At 54.5% G+C, this 16,679-nt stretch overlaps 1 protein-coding gene across 1 annotated transcript in view; it reads right to left on the minus strand.

The window, feature by feature from the left end:
* Nucleotides 1–16,679, minus strand: part of CDH23 (cadherin related 23) — a 452,316-nt gene that overhangs the window by 105,672 nt on the left and 329,965 nt on the right. Inside the window, exons 18-21 of the mRNA XM_082424358.1 lie at nt 12,994–13,066; nt 10,980–11,096; nt 7,185–7,297; nt 5,644–5,751 (exon numbers count right to left, since the gene is read on the minus strand). Coding sequence (XP_082280484.1) covers nt 5,644–5,751; nt 7,185–7,297; nt 10,980–11,096; nt 12,994–13,066 — 411 coding nt within the window. The remainder of the gene's footprint in view (nt 1–5,643; nt 5,752–7,184; nt 7,298–10,979; nt 11,097–12,993; nt 13,067–16,679) is intronic.

Raw genomic sequence — 16,679 nt, forward strand, 5'->3', positions numbered from 1 at the left:
TTCCTTTCCAGACATGTGGGGTAACATGTTCATGGAGCTTTTGGGGGAGCAGGAGTCCCTGTAGCCCATGACCATGGAATTCTTCAGGGTAGGGGCTGGGAAGGGCTGGGGAGTCCAAATCCTTGGCTGATCTTTTGAAAGGATTTGAAACCCCAGATTTCGGGAACTGGGTTCCTCATCATCAACCCCTCTCTTCTTTCCTTTGGAGCTTTAGATTGTGAGGCAATTTGAAAAGAACTGGGCCTCTTGTGACACCAAGGATGACAGGGCATGGGAAGGGAGCCATGGATAAGTCCCCTGGTTTGGAGGGTGGGCCAGTCATGGGGCTGGGGATAGGGGAGGCTGGAGGAGGGAGAGGCCTGAGTTTCCCTGAAGGGGAACGCCATCCCCGAGAAGGGGGAGGGTCTCAGGACAGGGGCCCCAGACACTCTGGCCCATTTACCTTTCCAGTCCCTTCCCATGAAAGGATCAACCTCAGCGCTGACCTAACCCAGAGCAACAAACCCTGCAGCCCATTCTCTCCCAGGTCCCCATGCCCACGAATCCCCTGCTCTGTAGGAACTTCTCTACCATCCACCTCCCACAAGGGGAAAGCAGAGCTCAGAGAGGCATGGGCCAGACTCAGTGTCAGACAGCACCAGCCCTGGAGCCGACTCAGTTCCCACCCTGGACAGCAGTGGCACCCACCCCTCAGCTCACCCCCAACCCTGGCTGCAGGGGCCACTGCAGCACCAGAGGTGGACAAGATCAATGGGGGGAGGTGACCGCAGTCCCGGGGCCGCATCAGGACGGTGTCATTCTTAACTCCAGAACACGTGGCGATGACAGCCTGGCCTTGTCAACTCCTTCATCTTACTTGATGTGGGGTCTTTTGTGCTTTGGCAGCAGAATCTGTCCCTCCTCTGGCTTAATCCTCAGCTGGCGTTGTCTCAGGGGCCATTAGACCAGAACAGACAGATGGGCTGGCCTGCTGAGGGTGCCCATCTGCCCCTGGGCCCCAGGGAGGCCAGGGAGAGAGGCCAACGTTGGCACTGAACCCCGAGCCACTCCGGGCCCCTCTTCTGCTTCAGAGAGTGGGACATGGCTCTACTCCCACCCCAGCTGCTCAGCCCATCTCCTCCCTTCCCAGCCTTGCTGTGTCAACGGGGATGGCGGAGGCCCCAGCTTTCCAGGCCTGAGGAGCCCTCACTGTGCTGCGGGCATGGTGCTCAGTTTCCCCGCCTCTATAATGGGGACCCAATCACCCCTGTATCGACAGCAGGGGACAAGGCTCTCCTGGTATCATTTCAGCCAGGCAAAGTCATCCCACTGATGGACAGAGGAGACCAGCAAGCCTTGTGTTTCTACAATGCTTCTCTCAAGTTAGAGGAGGGAGATAGTTTTTATCCCCATTTTTCTGGATAGGGAAACTGAGGTACAGAGCAGTTAAACCACCCGTTCCAGGGCAGCAGCCTGTTGCTGAATGTGCTGAGATACCTTCCACCGCCCCTGAGTGCTGGGGTGGGGGTACCTTGGGCAGCTGCTTGCTTCCAAGTGACCATGGTTGGGTGTGGGCACTGACTCTTGGCCCCTTGGCCCACTCCCTGGTCATGGGATGGGGGCACAGCAGAAGGCGGTGGGCTGGGACCCCTCCTGCAAGCTCCCTGCTGGGCAATTGTATAGAATCTCACCACTTTCCCCTCATTATTTCCCATTTCATGCTCGTCATTTTTCTCCTGGCCTGACGGGGAATAATTCTCTCCTCTCCCCTCTCCTTTATTTTGCTGGAGGGCTTTGAAAGGCTCTAAATCAATGCCCATCAGCCAGGTCCTTGAAGGAGGCTGCAGGAGCGGGGAGGGAGATTTGGGCCAAAATATCACTTGCAAACAGAGAACGGCCACTCTGCAAGCTCAGGCCCGTGCGGGTGGACACCCGCGGTGCACATGTGCACACAGACACCTCCTTGGCCAGCTCCCGGTGCACACGAATATGGCACATGCTCGTCTGCACACATCTCTGAAAAAAATCACTGGCATCACCCTGCACTTCAGACACCAGGGGCAGTGGCCAGGGCCCCCTCTAGAGGGGCCCTTGGGAGAGTCCTTGGTCACACACCCTAGTCTGCCTCTGACAAGGAAGACTCAACCCCACCTGGTGGAGTGGAGAGCCAGGTAGCGTGGGGATGAAAGGCGAACAAGTCCATCAACAGCTCTCACTCACAAATACTGAACCCTTACAATGTGCCTGGCACTGTGCTAGGCACCGGGGCTCAACACTGAACAAGACAGATGTGATTCCAGCAGCGGGGGCAGCTGATGGCAACAACAGCTGCCATTTGCTGACCACTCACCGTGTGCCGGTGTACTTTGTGTATTTTGGCTCATTAAGTATGACTACAACTCTACCAAGTAAAGAATTTATCCCCGTTTTCTACTTGAGAAGGTGGGAGCACAGAGAGGTTAAGTAACTTGCCCAAGGTCACACAGCTGGTAAGTAGTATGGCTGGGATTAGAGCCCAGACATTTTGGTACCAGAGGCACCCACTTAATCACTGAGCTATACTGCCTCTTAATAAGCAACCTAACAAACAGATAAACACGGATTGTGTGGCCATCTCTGAAAGAAACGGAGTGTAGAGAGGTGGCATTTTGAGCTGGGACAGATGGAGGAGAATGAGCCAGCCACGGGAAGAGCAGGGGGGAGTAGAGGAAGGAGAGCACCCTGGGGTGGGGCAGGAAGAGCTTGCGCAGAGGCTCCAAGGTGGGAAAGAGTTCAGCAGGTTCAGGAAACTGAAAGGCGTGCGTGCGTGCGTGCGTGCGTGCGTGCGTGCGTGTGTGTGTGTGTGTGTGTGTGTGTGTGTGAAGGGGGGTGGGAGATGAGTCAGCAGGTAGGCCAGTTTCTGTTCAAATATCACCCCCCCTTGATGTCACTTCTGGGTTAGCTGTTCCCTCCCTGAAGCCCACTTTTCTCACACCTCAGCCACAACCCCTACCTCACCCAGGGCTGTTGTGAGGCCTTAGAAGGTCCCAGGGGGCCCCTCTCAAAGGTATTACAATGTACCCATGTATATATGCATACATACATTTCACGGCTATAAAGTCTGAAAGAATTTTTATGACTATTCCTTTTGAAATTATTTTGCTCTGACAAACTCACTTAATGTATGGGCTTCTTAATTTCTGGCGTCCTGACAATCATGACACATAACCGGGAATTCCAGAAAATCAAACCCACAATTTGTCCTCAAATGCAATGAAATTTTTACACACATTAAATAGCGTAATTCCTAAGGTTGTCACAACATATTTGGCAGATGTTTAATATAACAAGCTTTAATTCTGATTCTGCTCTTTTCTTTTTGAAATTCTGAGTCATTAACATTTTTTTTTTTCAGGGCTCAAACACTACCATTAGTCACTGAAAAGCTGAAGTCCCCCATCCCTGCGGCTGCCCCAAGCTGGGGGAGGAACGGCCATGTCCACTCTCTACTGAGGGGTGGGCTCACATGTCCATCTCCCCAGAGTTAAGGTGGGAAAGATCCTGTGGGCCAGGTAGGTCCAGTAAGGACTCTGGCTTTTACACAGGATAAGGTGGGAACCAGTGGTGGGTTTGAGCCTAGGAGTGACACGAAGCTCCCTGAAGGCAGAGAGGAAACTTGTTGCTTCCTGTACTCCTGCCAAGCACAGGGTCTGGCCCATAGTAGGTGCTCACTGAAGGTTTGTGGAGGTTTCCTGGAGAGTGAGGGGGCACTGGGCAGCAGGCCTCTGGCCCACTGTCCTTACCTGCTCATGGCTCAGAGGATGTGAGGAAAGGCTGGAGACTCGGAGAAGGCCACTGGGGACCTGATCTGGGAACTGCCCAAGGCCAAGTGCAGTCCCAGCCGGGCCGACCTACTTTTTGCCTGGCAGGTGGACTCTTTAATAATGGCACCTCTGGCTGCTGTTCCATGCAGCCACATTCTCTCCTCAGTTCCCTCTGGGAGGAATTTCTCAGTCACGTAAAGCAAAGGTAAGAGTTGACCAGACAGATGTTCAGAGGTGAATATATTCTGCCCCAGCTCTTGGGGTCTCTGGCTGGGGTTGTTCTAGTCTAGACCCCTAGTGTACATAAGGTGGCAGCAGAGAGTGCCCATCGGATCTGTAGCCCTAGAGATCACAGAGGAAAGGGCCTAGGGGAGTGATTGCCAAATCTGGCTCTGAGCTGGAAGGACTCCCCCAGTCTGGGGCTTTGAGAAAACACAGATTCCAGATCCCTACCGCCCGCCGCCCCGCACCCTACAGGAATCCTTGCAAGGCGGGCCTGCGCATGAGTTGAGAGTCATTCGGATCTTGAACTTGTACAAAGGAAGACAGGACAGATGTGATAGTTATCTCTCTCTCTCTCTCTCTGTCCTTCCTTCCAGGTTGACATCCTCTCCCATCTAGAGCAGGTGGACCTTGTCACTACTGGCTGTGGTTGATGTGGCGTGGGGCAGGGAGGCTAGGCATCACCACCCCAAGGTTGCTTGCACTCAGTGTGGGGCAGCCTTCCTGGAGAGCTGCATATGAAAGTTACCATCCCTTCTCTCATCCCACCTGAGTTCTCCAGTTTTTCGGGACCTGGGCCACCTGTCAGAGCACCGCTGAGCCAACAGAGGGATAAAGGCCAGGTGGGACCTGGGTTTCAGTCCTGACACTATCTCTTACTATCTTACTAGCTCTGCGACCTTGGGCAAACCCCTCAAATGCTAACTCTCCACTTTCTCCATCATACAGTGGAAGCAAGGAACCCATCTGCCACGTGGGATCACCACAAGGATGAGAGAATTCATGAGACGTGCCCAGCACAGCATCTGGCATGTCCCAGCAGGGTTGCCGTAATCTGTCAGGTTCACATCTATCACAGGGCTGGCTGGTGTCTGTGGGGCCGGACATCTGGCGAGAAGCCCCCCTGAATGAGGCCAAATGGGGCACAAGTATGAGGGGGAAAAGAAAGCCTCACAAATGTGAATCCCAGAGCAGAGCGGATCGATGGGGTGCTCAAGCCTGGCTTTGCTCAGCTTCCTCAGGGCTCTGCTCTCTCTTCTGGACGCCCTGAGGTTTTTGGCTGTGTCTCCCCTCCCCCACCCTGAGTCACATTCCCTGCACGCAGCACACACAGGAGCCTGTGAAAACCTGGAACATCCTGTGCCAGAAAGTCCCTGAACTCTGAGCCCCTTGCTGGGGCAGCCCTGGGCCAGCTGACCCAGGCCGATGGCTGCAGTGATGGAAGCGGTGAAGGCAGGCGCTGAGGGCAGAGCTGAAGCTTGTGCGATATGAGGGGGAGATGGGAGGTTGGGGGCTCTCCTGAGGGGGTGGCCAGAGTCCTAGGGTCTCAGGGTAAGGGTGGCTACGAGCTGAACCAGCCCTAGCTCCTCTGGCACTGTGGCTGTGTCCTTGGGCTGCCTGTGCTCCTTTTGACAAAGCCTGGAGTCCCCTGTCACTGAGGACTGTGTGAGGGCTTTCCCCCAACCTCTGACTGCCTTTCACCATGCAAGAGAGCTTCTGGAACTCTGCTCCTAGAGCTGGCTCCGAGGAAAACATTAAGTCCATCAGCACCACACTGGCAGGCCCACAGGGCTCCCGTGGGAATGGCAGACACCCCGCGAGGGGCCGCCTAGCAGCTCTGTCTCCCACCACCGCTTACCGTGGTCACGTCAGAGTCTGGAGGGGTCATCTCCACCAGGTTGATGTAGTAGGGAGCGTCCTTCCAGCTGGGGTGGTTGTCGTTGATGTCCAGGAGGGTGATGTTCACCTGCAAAGCCACAAGGGGCGCTGTGGGACGCACCTAGCTGAGCTGTGCGAGGACAATGCCCACGCTGGGGGACACACTCAGATGCCTATGGGGCACCTTGGCATTAACTCCACCAGGTCCACCCACTTTGGGGGCCTCGGGGCAGGGCCTGGGCTTTCAAGGACAGGAGGGAGCCAAGACCCTTCAGAGGGTTTAGGTGCTGTCCCATTAGGAGGCAGAGGAATGGATGAAATGACCCCTGAAATCGTTCCTGTGACTTGGGACTCGTTCTGTCCACCCCTAGTCTTGGCTGAAGGTGACCGACAGCATGGGGGAGGTTTGGGGTGGGGAACCTGATAGAATCCCTAGAGCTTCCCCCGTCAGTCTCAGCTACCAGCCAAGCAATTTCCCTGCTCACCTGCCACCCAGGTAAATTATTTATAGAGCTCTGAGTCTTATTAGCAGGGGCTTCCCGTGACTGAATAGGGCACTGGGGATTTTTCGGCCAAGTGCCTGGCCGAGTGATAGCAACCCCAGCTCCTCTGGCTGGGTAAGGATGGGGGCAGCTGCTGTGGGTGGGATGAGGGCTAAAGGAGAGGTCAGGAGAGGGCTCCAGACGGAGAGCAAATGAGGAAAAGGAGGGGAGTGGCTGGAGTGACCTGTCAGCTGCTCCTCCTGCTTCCTCGCCCACAGAGGGAGTGTCTCACTCCCCCATCCTCTTCTGCAGCTAGGAGCTCAGTCAGGATCCTCGAATGGCTTTCCTCTAGCTTCCTACTCTCGGAGGCACCAAGGCCTTGGATGGGGCTCTGGGCCTTCCTGGGTCCTACTTGCTCATGGCAGGGAAACCTAGGCATCATTTCTCTTCATTTCTTGCAAACCTAGGCTGCAAATGTAGGGGTGGGGTGGTAACAGGCCCCCAGGAACCCTCCAGGGCCCTGCTTCCTGCTCTGAGCCACTCTTCTGGCAGGAATACCTGCTCTTGCTTCTTGGCAGGTGCCAAGGCAGGGAGGGAACTATGGGGCTCATGCCTTCTTCCCAGCTGGTCTTTGGGGGCAGGAGAGAGAGTATTTGCTCCTCCGGAATGCCCCCATGTCCCAAGTGGGAATGCCTTTTTTTTTTTTTTTTTTTTTTTGGCTGCGCTGTGTGTCTTGCAGGATCTTTCCTCACCAGGGATCAAACCCGTGCCCCCTGCAGCGGAAGCACGGCGTCCTAACTACTGGACTGCCAAGGAATTCCTGGGAATGTCTTTCTTCCCATAGCCGTGGAGGTCCCAGAGCTGACCTTGGCTGACAATGAATTGGTACCTGCTACCCTCCCTCCACTCCCACAAGGCCTCACACTGCCTCAGGACACAAGCACCCAGGGGCCTAAGTGGTGCAAGCTGAAGATGAGCTGGGGGCAGCAGCCTGGCTGGCAAGTGGGGAGCTGGGGCCAGGGGAGGGCCAGGCACTCACAGTGGCGATGCCGGTTTTCTGGTTGTGGCCCACGCCCCCGTCCACTGCCCGTACGATGAGGATGTACTCAGACTTGGTTTCACGGTCCAGCAGGGAGGTGGTGGTAATTTCACCTGCAGGAGAGAGGGGTGCATGAGAGAGGGTTTGGGTGGGCCAGGGAGGGATTGGGGAAGGAGGGAAAGAGCAAGTGTGCAAAAGAGAGACGCTTGCAAGATCCAGTGACCTGGCCGCACATGTGTGAATATACAGGTGTGCATGGGGGGTGGTGAGATGGTGCTCACAGGAGAGAGGGCATAGCACCCATGCCTTGGGAACCCAGATCCCAGAGCTGGGCAATATAACCCCGTGGGGAGGAGGTATTTTCAGATGTGGGAAAATCTAGGTTGATTATGGAGTTAGGGGCTGGAAAACAGGGCAGGAGGGACATTTGGCCTCAAGCTCAGTCACAAACGACCTCTCACTTAGACTGCTGACATTACCTCACTAGCTTTATCAATTGGAACTAATTACTTAAATCCCCTGTGCTTCAGTTTCCTCATCTGGTTAAAAAGGAACAATAATGGGGCCTACCTCATAGGGCTGTTATGGGATTAATTCACCTAGTTTAGTTCTAAAGCTGAGAGCAGCACCTGGCACTGTTTATCCACATGGTCACAGAAATACAGCAACAGGACTGAAACACACCAAGTGCTTCACGCGTGTTCCAACTTGTGGCTCATTCTAGATAGCTCAACCTATAGTGCACTGAGATTTAACAGTTATAAAATAATTTCCTTAATTACCTTGTACGTGATAGAATTATAATGCCTTGAATTTTTTTTAGTGTATAAACAAGTTATTCTATTAAATATAAACATTTAAAATAGACCATAATCTTTGTCAGCCTGTTTTGGGCTTTTCTTTGTATTTTGGTGTAATTAAAATGTGGAAGTCACCTGGCAGTGGTGTGACGGTAAATGTTTGACAACTGGCTCCCCAAATGAACAAAAAATGGTATTTGCCGATTTCCATAGTTATAAATATTCCCACCAGGGCCCATTTTAAGCTGCCCACTTGATGGCATTGAACCTGGAGTTAGGAAGAGATGTATACAGTTGGCTCTCGCGAGCAGGTGTGAGCCAGCACAAGCCAGCTTCAGTACAGTACAGTAGCCAGGTCATCTACCACGTGGGCCACGGGAAAGAGCCGATGCTTTGAGGACAGTGAAGCCCAGATCTGAATTCTGATTATGGCCCTTTCCAGATGCCTGGCCTTGGAAAAGTCACTTAATTTCTTTGAGCCTCAGTTTTCTCATCTGTAAAAGAGATCAGTATGCTTTCAAATCAGAGCTTTGGAAGGATTAAATAACTCTAGGTGAAGTTCCCAACACTCAGAAAATGCTCATTTCCTTCCAAAGGACAGTGAGGGTTCTCCAAGGGCAGGGACTGTGTGCTATGCCCCTTGCCTGAGCTGTGTGACCTGGGGCAGGTTACTTAAATTCTTTGTGCTTGATTTATTCTACCATAAAATAAGGGAGCGGGGCCAGTGGTCCCTAGGACTCTTTCACTCTCACATTTCCCTTCCTGCCATGCTGGCCTGTCTCTGGCCTGTGCAGGGCTGACAAGGGAGCTGGGGGTGGTGCTAAAGCCAGGAACAAAAGCCTGGCAAAGGTCTGCCCACCGAGCCACGCTCCTTGCTGGGGTGGTATCAGTTAATTGGCAGCGTGAGGAAGAAATTAAGCTCTAAAAAGTTTTAAACATGAACTTGTTGGCATGATAGATGGCTCCTCCTGTCTGGGAAATTAGATCCAATTAAGGCTACCTTTGTGGAGCAGGCCTGGCTAATTTGACCAAGTTGCTCAGAGGAAAATGCTTACACCTTTGGAGCTGAAGGAGCCGTGTTAAGGCAGCAAGAAAATGTCCATGTCATTATTAAAGGCCCCGGGGTGGAGATGGAGTCCCTGACTGGGAAGGCTGGGTAGGTGCTGAAAGGTCAGTGTGCCCGCCATTGTATCTGGGGGTGGCACGCGGCTCTACACGGCTTTATAGAATGGAGCGTTGACAGTGTGGGCTCTGGAGTTGGAAGTTCAGGCTCTGCGAGTCCTCAGTCAAGTGACTTTAACCTCTCCTACGCTTCAGTTTCCTTGTATGGAAAATGGGGATGCTGTGAGGCTAGAACCTGCCTCGGAGTGGCGGCGATGCTGGTCAGAGCACTTAGAACAGTGCTGAGCACGCAGTTAATATTCGTTAACGATATTCCTCTGAGCTCCCTAGAAACACTGGCTCGCTGAGGGTGGAGGCTCCTGAGAGCAGGGAGGGAGGCACCTGTTTTGTCAGAGGTGGAAAGGGAGGCTCAGGATAGCCCTGGGTGTGTTCAGTCTTTGTACACGTCAGCACCAGCCATCTGTTCCCCAAGCTTCCAGGAAAGGGGGATGAAAGAGAGATTGAAGGCAGACTTTGAGCAGGGAGGCATGAATAACAGGAAGACTCGATGCCCTGCTGGGCCACCGATCACCTGTGGCAGGGATGGCCAGTGTTCGTCAAAAATTCCTGCTCCCCTCCCAGGCCAGAATGATTGCTGGGGAGGGGCTGCCAGGCCAGGGACTATGATGTTCCCCAAGCCCTCCTTGCATCTAGGCGGGGCCATTGCTTGGTTCTGGCCAACAGGATGTGGGCACAAGTGATGTATGTGTATGACCTCTAGGTCTGACCCATAAACATCTCCTTGCACAAGACCCCATATTCCCTTTTCCTTTCTGCAGTGACCTTGGAGCCACAACATGGAAGGTGCCTGGGTCCCAGAATCACCATGTGGAAGACTGTCTCCTGAACACAGCACTGGACTGCTGTGTAAGTTAGAATTTCTATCGTGTTAAGCCACTGAGGTTTCAGGGTTTGCCTGTTTGGCATCTACAAGTTCCCTTACCTAATACACAAGTGGGTACTTGGAAGTGGGGAGCCTTGCATGCCCACTAAGCTGACTTGGAACCCCGTGAGGGTGAGACCATGTCTTATTCCATCCTGTTCCCCAGCATAGCACCTGGAGGGGAGCAGGCCCCCACTGATATCTGAATGAAGGTATGAATGAATATCGGGGGCCTCTCATTCCTTCCCAGCTTCTTTTAGAAGGCTGGGTTCTCTTATTTCTTTTTTCTGAGCCCCTTCCCTCCCTGCCTCAAGGAGGAGAGAAAGCTAGAGGGAGGCATATGGAGAAATGAGGAAGAAAGGAGAGTTACATGGGCTGAGCAGGGAGCTGGGGATGGGGGCCCCAGGGTGAAAAGACCAAAGAAAATAATGGTAATAACCTAACTTCGTCAGCACTTACTACGTGCCAGGGACTACTCTGAGTTCTCTATAATGACTCACTGAATTCACACAACAGCCCTGATACGCGCATCCTCTGTAGGTGGGGAACTGAGGCACACACCACGTTAGGAAGAGGAGCCAGGATTCAAGAATGAGGTCTGCAGCTGAGGAGGGGAGACACTTAGGCTTGAAGAAAGGTGTCCCTGAAGAGCAGTGGGTTAGCCAGATATTTGTAAAATGGAACACATTTTAAACATAACAGGGCTCTTCATCACCGGAAGACATTCTCTGGTGAATGAATGAATGTTGTGATTTTTTTGGGGGGGTAAGATCAGTCATCTCACACAAATGCGTATTTCAGGGATAAAACCAGGTGCTCAAAGCTGACTTGCTCAGAAACACGGGCCTCCCGTGAAAGGGAGGAGACCCCGGCCCGGAGGCCGGTCCCCAGGCTGAGCACGGAGCGTCGGCCTGAGGTGCAGAGGACGAGGGCCACGGGCAGGGGGCTCACCTGAGCGGGCGTTGATCCGAAACCGGGAGGAGCCCTCCAAGGAGTAGAGGATGGACTCCTGACCGTGCTCCCGGGAGCGGTCCAGGTCCGTGGCGTTCAGGAAGAGCACCGTGGCTCCTTCCGGGAGACAAAAGGAGTGGGGTGCTGCTCACCGTGGGCTCACAGCCCCAGGCTCTGGGGGCAGGACAGGGGCACAGGCCCAAGGGGAAGGAGCCCTCAGGAGGCAGGAAGCCTGCCGCTGGGGAGACCCAGGGATGAGAGCGGGCTCAACCGCCTCTTCCTGTGGCCCAGGTTCCCGGGCTGTGTGGGGACAAGGCTCCGTGGGAGGGGGTGGAGCCTGGGATGGATCCGGTCCTCCGCCTCCGTCCCCGACTCACTCCTGGCCCGGCCTCAGAGAGTGCACCACTGCCCCACCCCATCCCCCCCTGCCTGGTCACCATATTAAATACGCTCAGATTGACCAGCTTTGACTTTGACTCAAAAAGCAATGAAGCTCCGTATTAAATTATTCTACATTTATTGTATTCAATTTTGGTCTTATTTTATCTTGATCACAAGGAGAACTTATAAGGGTTTTTATTTTCTCTTTAATGTCCAGTTAAGGCCCTCACCTTCATTTCCATCTCTGTGAAATCTTGGGTCAGGGGACCAGCCTTGCCAGCTGCCTGGCCAGACTCTGAGGGCAGTCTGTCTTGTAGCCGTGCCTGCAAAGGCATTCAGCCCCCGCCTGCCACCCAGCTGCCAGCTCTGGCAGGGTGGCGAGGAGGGTCAGTGTGTGGCCTTCTAGAGTCACCACACCCAGGCTGGAGTCTGGTAGCACCTCTGGCAATTGCCTTAACTTGTCTGAGCCTTAGCTTCTTCCTCTGTAAAGTGGGTTTAACTATAAAGACCAACTTGTGGGGTTGTTGGCGAGGATCCCAAAGGATAAAACATGCGGGGCACAGGCCTGGCCCACGGTAGCTCCCACTGAACTGCAGACCATGGTTACTATTATGCTGATGAATCAATAGTCCCAGGGGGCATGAGGGGCCAGGCAGGGGGCTGTGGACAATCAGGTCATTCTGGGCCCCTCCAGGTAGCTGTGGGGCCTCTGATCTGACTCTCAGTCCTGTCCTGAGCAGGACAGGTACCTTTGCCCCGACACACTCCTTTATCCCAGCATACTCAACTTGGAAGAGGATTAAGTGCCATGATGAAGGCCTCTCCTTCTCAGAGTCTCTGGGGATGATGGGGAGTGCAGGAGGCTGCTTCAGAGTGATATTCCCCAGGGGATGCCTGAGACTGGGATGGGTAAGGGTGGGCTGGGCACAGTCTGGCACCTGCCCAGCAAAACATCAGGTACCAGGAAGGTACCTGAAGGTTCTCTTTAGAAGACCCTGTGATGCCAGGGAAGGTTACCTCTGATTCCACCGTCCCTGATTCCTCCAGCTGCTGCAGCAATTCCTGATATGAGAGTTTCCCCCACAGAACGTCCACTCTGGGTGTAAGGGTGAAGCTTCCGGCCTGCCCTGAGGACACAGCAGGTCCCCTGGAACCTGAGTGTGGAGCTGGTGGCCCTGGGTCTGCAAGCTGGGCCCTGGCACTTGAGACAGCCCAGGGAGGAGCCTCCCATTCTCGTCCTCACCTAGGAACACATGCCATCCTCCAAGGTGACCCCTTCGGCCATTATGGGCCCTGGGACCGGCCTCACAGCCCCGTAAACTCAGAACTATCTGCATATTCTTCTTTAACCAAGGTTGCTGAATTAATCATTGGTCATTATTCTCTTCCCTGCAGGAAAACTAGCTGCAGGGAAGCAGGGACCAAGTGCCTAGCCGAGCACCTGCACACAGTAGGTGCTCTGTAAAGAACTGTGGGCTGGCAGACAACTGGACATCTCCAGAGGTTCCACTTGTCATGGGAAACACAGGGAAGGCACGGGCCTCTGGCGTTCGTGTGCAAGGTCAGGTTTTCATGCCGTCGGCGCCATGCCTGCTGGCCTCCCGCCTTCGTGCCTCCCCAGCCCAGGCCGTACCTGCCATGATGTTCTCCACCACGGATACGAAGTAGGCAGGCTTGCTGAAGGTGGGAGGGTTGTCATTCTCATCCTGGAACAGAAGAGAGACACGTTGCAGGAGCCAGGGAGGCATTCGGGGCTGCTCAGCATCGCAGGCTGGCACCGAGGAGCTCTGGCTTCAATGTATAACCAGAGCCAGGTGGGGTGTCACAGGGTGGCCAGGTGGCCCCCTAGCTGGGCTACAGTTCAAGGTGGCAGGATAGGCCTTGGGGAAACATGTGGGGTCAGGAAGGGACAGTGATGGCCAGAGAGATGGAGAATGAAGGCAGCGGCTGGGACTGCCCGGGACCCCCAGCTCCCCTGGCTCTCCCTGCCGGTCTCCCGGCTGAGCTCCGAGCTCCCTCCAGTTCTCGCACCCACACCCGGACCTTCCCATCCAGCTCCGCCAAGGTGGCGGTGGAAGGTTCTAGGAACCCTCGTATCAACATTCTGCCTTCTAGAAACGAAGGGAGAAAGGAGTACCTGAATCCTGAAGTATGCAGTGGCAGGCAGGGGCAGGTGGCTCCCAGAGCCTGAATTCTAGACCCTTCTGCACACACACAAGAACAGCAGCTCCTCCACCCGCCTGGGCAAACCCGGCCCGCCACCACCAGCTGCGGCTCTAGAGCAGTCCCTCCTCTGGCCCAGCCCTCACCAGTGGCCAGGGGATGCTGCTGGGCCCACGGGCTGAGCCAGCAGGGTGGGCCCGGGATGCAGCCTCCGCCTGCTCCTGCAGCTCCTCCACAATCGGGAGACTCTCCTACCCTTTAAGACTCCCTCGCCCTCGCCAACTGTTTTTGCAGTCACTCCGCAAGAGTTCCTCCCTGCTCCCCTCCCGGAGGAAGCCTCGCTGGCCCACCTGACTCAGCACCTCCTCCCCTTCCCCCAAAAGCCCAGCACGGAGCTCAGAGGTCAGACTGGGTCGCAGCCCCCGGGGGAGTCTGTAGGCCTCAGTTCTCAGCCATGCAGGCTCCCAGGGCCTCCCTCCCCCAAGCGCTGGGGGCCCTCTGAGAGGAAAGCTCCCGTAGCGAGTCACTCCTGGCTGAGCACATATGAAGAAGGAGGCGGCCTGAACACAACCTTGTAAATCAACTATACTTCAGTAAAACAAATTTAAACAAAATTTAAAGGAGAAGGAGGTGGCCCGGTATCTGGCTGTCCACCCCGTGGGACTTTAGAGAATCCCATCGTGCCGGGACTGTGGGTGGAGGAAAGCTCTTCTTCCCCAATCTGGCCCCTGGCTCTGGACCAAACACTGGTTCCCGCTGACCTGCCCCTCTCTCCAGCCCCCGAGAACTGGCAGTGAGAGGCCCCACCCCGTGTCTGATGCCCCAGCAGCGCGCCTGGGCATCCCCGGTGTGGGCACGAGTGCCTCATACACGTATATATTTAAGTCTTCTGCTTGGCTGCACGGAACGGCGCGGAGAATGTCAGTGACAGAGCGTGAGGCAGAAACTTATTAGCGGTGATATTTCCCTGGATCCTGGCGCTGCATTCACTATTAGTTCTAATTCAGTGGCTCCCTCTACAAAAGCTTATTGTCCCCTAATGGGAAATCTACAAACTGAGTTTGACTTCTTTATTAAAAACCAACAAGCAGTGGATGAAAAGGAATCACCTGGCTCTGCTGGCCCAAATCCTCCTTCCATAGCCCTGTCGCCTCGATCTGCACCCCCCCACAACCTGTGCAGTAAGTGCTGCCGTCACCTCCTTCATCTCTGCTGGGGCTTTTTCTTTTCTTTTTTTTCAGTTGAGAGAAGATCCGTTTGGTGGAGGGAGGAGGCAGCTCAGCCAAGTGACAGCTACTTAAAAATCACCCACATGCAAAACCAACCCGGAGACAGTGACCTTTTCAAGTGTGGTCCTTAGACACAAGTGACTACACCATCCCAAAACTCTGCTCAAGAGGTGATGTTCACTCACAGTCAAGGTGGCACCTGTCTTTGTTGCCAGATCCGCCCTGCTGCCACGGGCAAGGGCAGACCTGGAAGGGAAGTGCAGGGTTCCTGCTGACCCGCATGACAGCTTCGAGGAAATCTGAAAACGGCGCCCCTTCCGTGGGGCTGAGGTGGCTCCAGGCCAGGGCACATGCTGGCTTGCTGAGAGGGGAGCGAGGTGGACTCCTGACCCCACCCGCCTCTGGACATGGAGCCCCCGCTCCCCGGTATCAGGGAGGGAGGCTGAGGCTGAGGCTGCTGGTAACTCTTTTATTCACAGTGGATAAAAGGTTAGTTCTGTCCCTGGGCCACCCACTTCCTGCTCTGGCTACATGTGAGGGGTTGAGGCAAAAAGAGAAAGAGGCCCTCCCCAGGTCCCTTCCTTAAGTGGCCACAGGTTGGGACTTGGGCTGGGATTTGGGGCAGTCCCTGGGTTTCAAGATACCATGAGGCCGGAACTTTGAAGGCCTTGCTACTCAAAGTGTGGTCCCCTGACCAGAAGCATCAATGTCTCCTGGGAGCATGTTAGAAATGCAGAGCTTCAGCTCTTTCCCCAGATGCACTAAATAAGAATTTGCATTTAAAGAAGATGCCCAGGGAATCCACGTGAACTGTGAGGCACCCTGGTCTCAGTCACATGAAGATTGGGATATCCAAGCCTCCAAGCCTAGGGCTGTGGTGGAAAGAATGTGAACCTAGGAGTCAGACAGGTCAGGATTCAAATCCTAGCTTATTAGGATTGGAAGTAAATTCAAATGCCACTTACTAGCCAGAAAGTGAGGAAGGCACTGGTGACCTTGTACCACCTATGTTCCCTCCCTGAGCCTCATTTGCTGAATGGGATTGAGAGAGACTGTGAAACGTGAAAGCAGTTGACACAGTATGGAGCTAGAGGCGTTTTAATTTCCATTTGGTCAATTCTGCCTGCCCATCCCTGGGTGGCGTGGAACACCTCAACTCATTTCCCCAAACCTCCCCTACTCTCATCCTCTTTCATTTCCATTTCCCTAAAGCCTGGAGAGGGTCCTTCTCTGCCCAGCTGAGTTCTCTGGAATTCCCCTTGCACCAGAGAGCCTGGCGCACGGATGCTGCTGCTGGTACGCACATCTGTCTTACCAGCTGTACTGACGGCCCACCTTACCGGGGCCAGGTACCACCAGCAGGATCTCATTTAATCTTTACAGTATCATGAGGCAGTACCATGAGTGTCCCCATTCTGTAGATCAGGAAACTGAGGCTCAGAGAGGACAAGAGGACAAGGCTCAGGTCACATGGCTAGAGGGTGGCAGAGCTGGGTTTTGAAGCCATACGCCTCCCAAGCTTTGCTCCACCCTCTATTCACAGTGTCCCTTTGCGGGGGGGAGCCGGATTCATAGTCACCTTCATATCCCCCCAGGACCTTCTACTGCACCGCGCACACAGCTTGCTTGAGTAGAGCAGGATTCTGGTTGAAAGTGATGGGGGTGGGGCGTCGGTCAGGGTTATAAGTGTGGCCAGGATTAGGGGGGGTTTGGGGGCTGTGGTCAGGGTTGGGGCCATGTGGGGACGAATACCAGGACTTGTCCAGGATTAGCGGGGAGCGTACTCTGCTTCTCTGCCATCACCCTCGGCATTTCAAGGTGGGAGGTTGCAGGTTAAAGGCAGGCATGCGTTTGGGCTTCTGTGGATCTCCTCCTGGCCACTCCCTGGAGCCTGAAGTGCCAGATCTAGGGTCCCAGACTCGGACTT

The sequence above is a fragment of the Balaenoptera physalus genome (genome assembly GCF_965194825.1).
Source record: "Balaenoptera physalus genome assembly, chromosome: 14".
Taxonomy (NCBI): domain Eukaryota; kingdom Metazoa; phylum Chordata; class Mammalia; order Artiodactyla; family Balaenopteridae; genus Balaenoptera; species Balaenoptera physalus.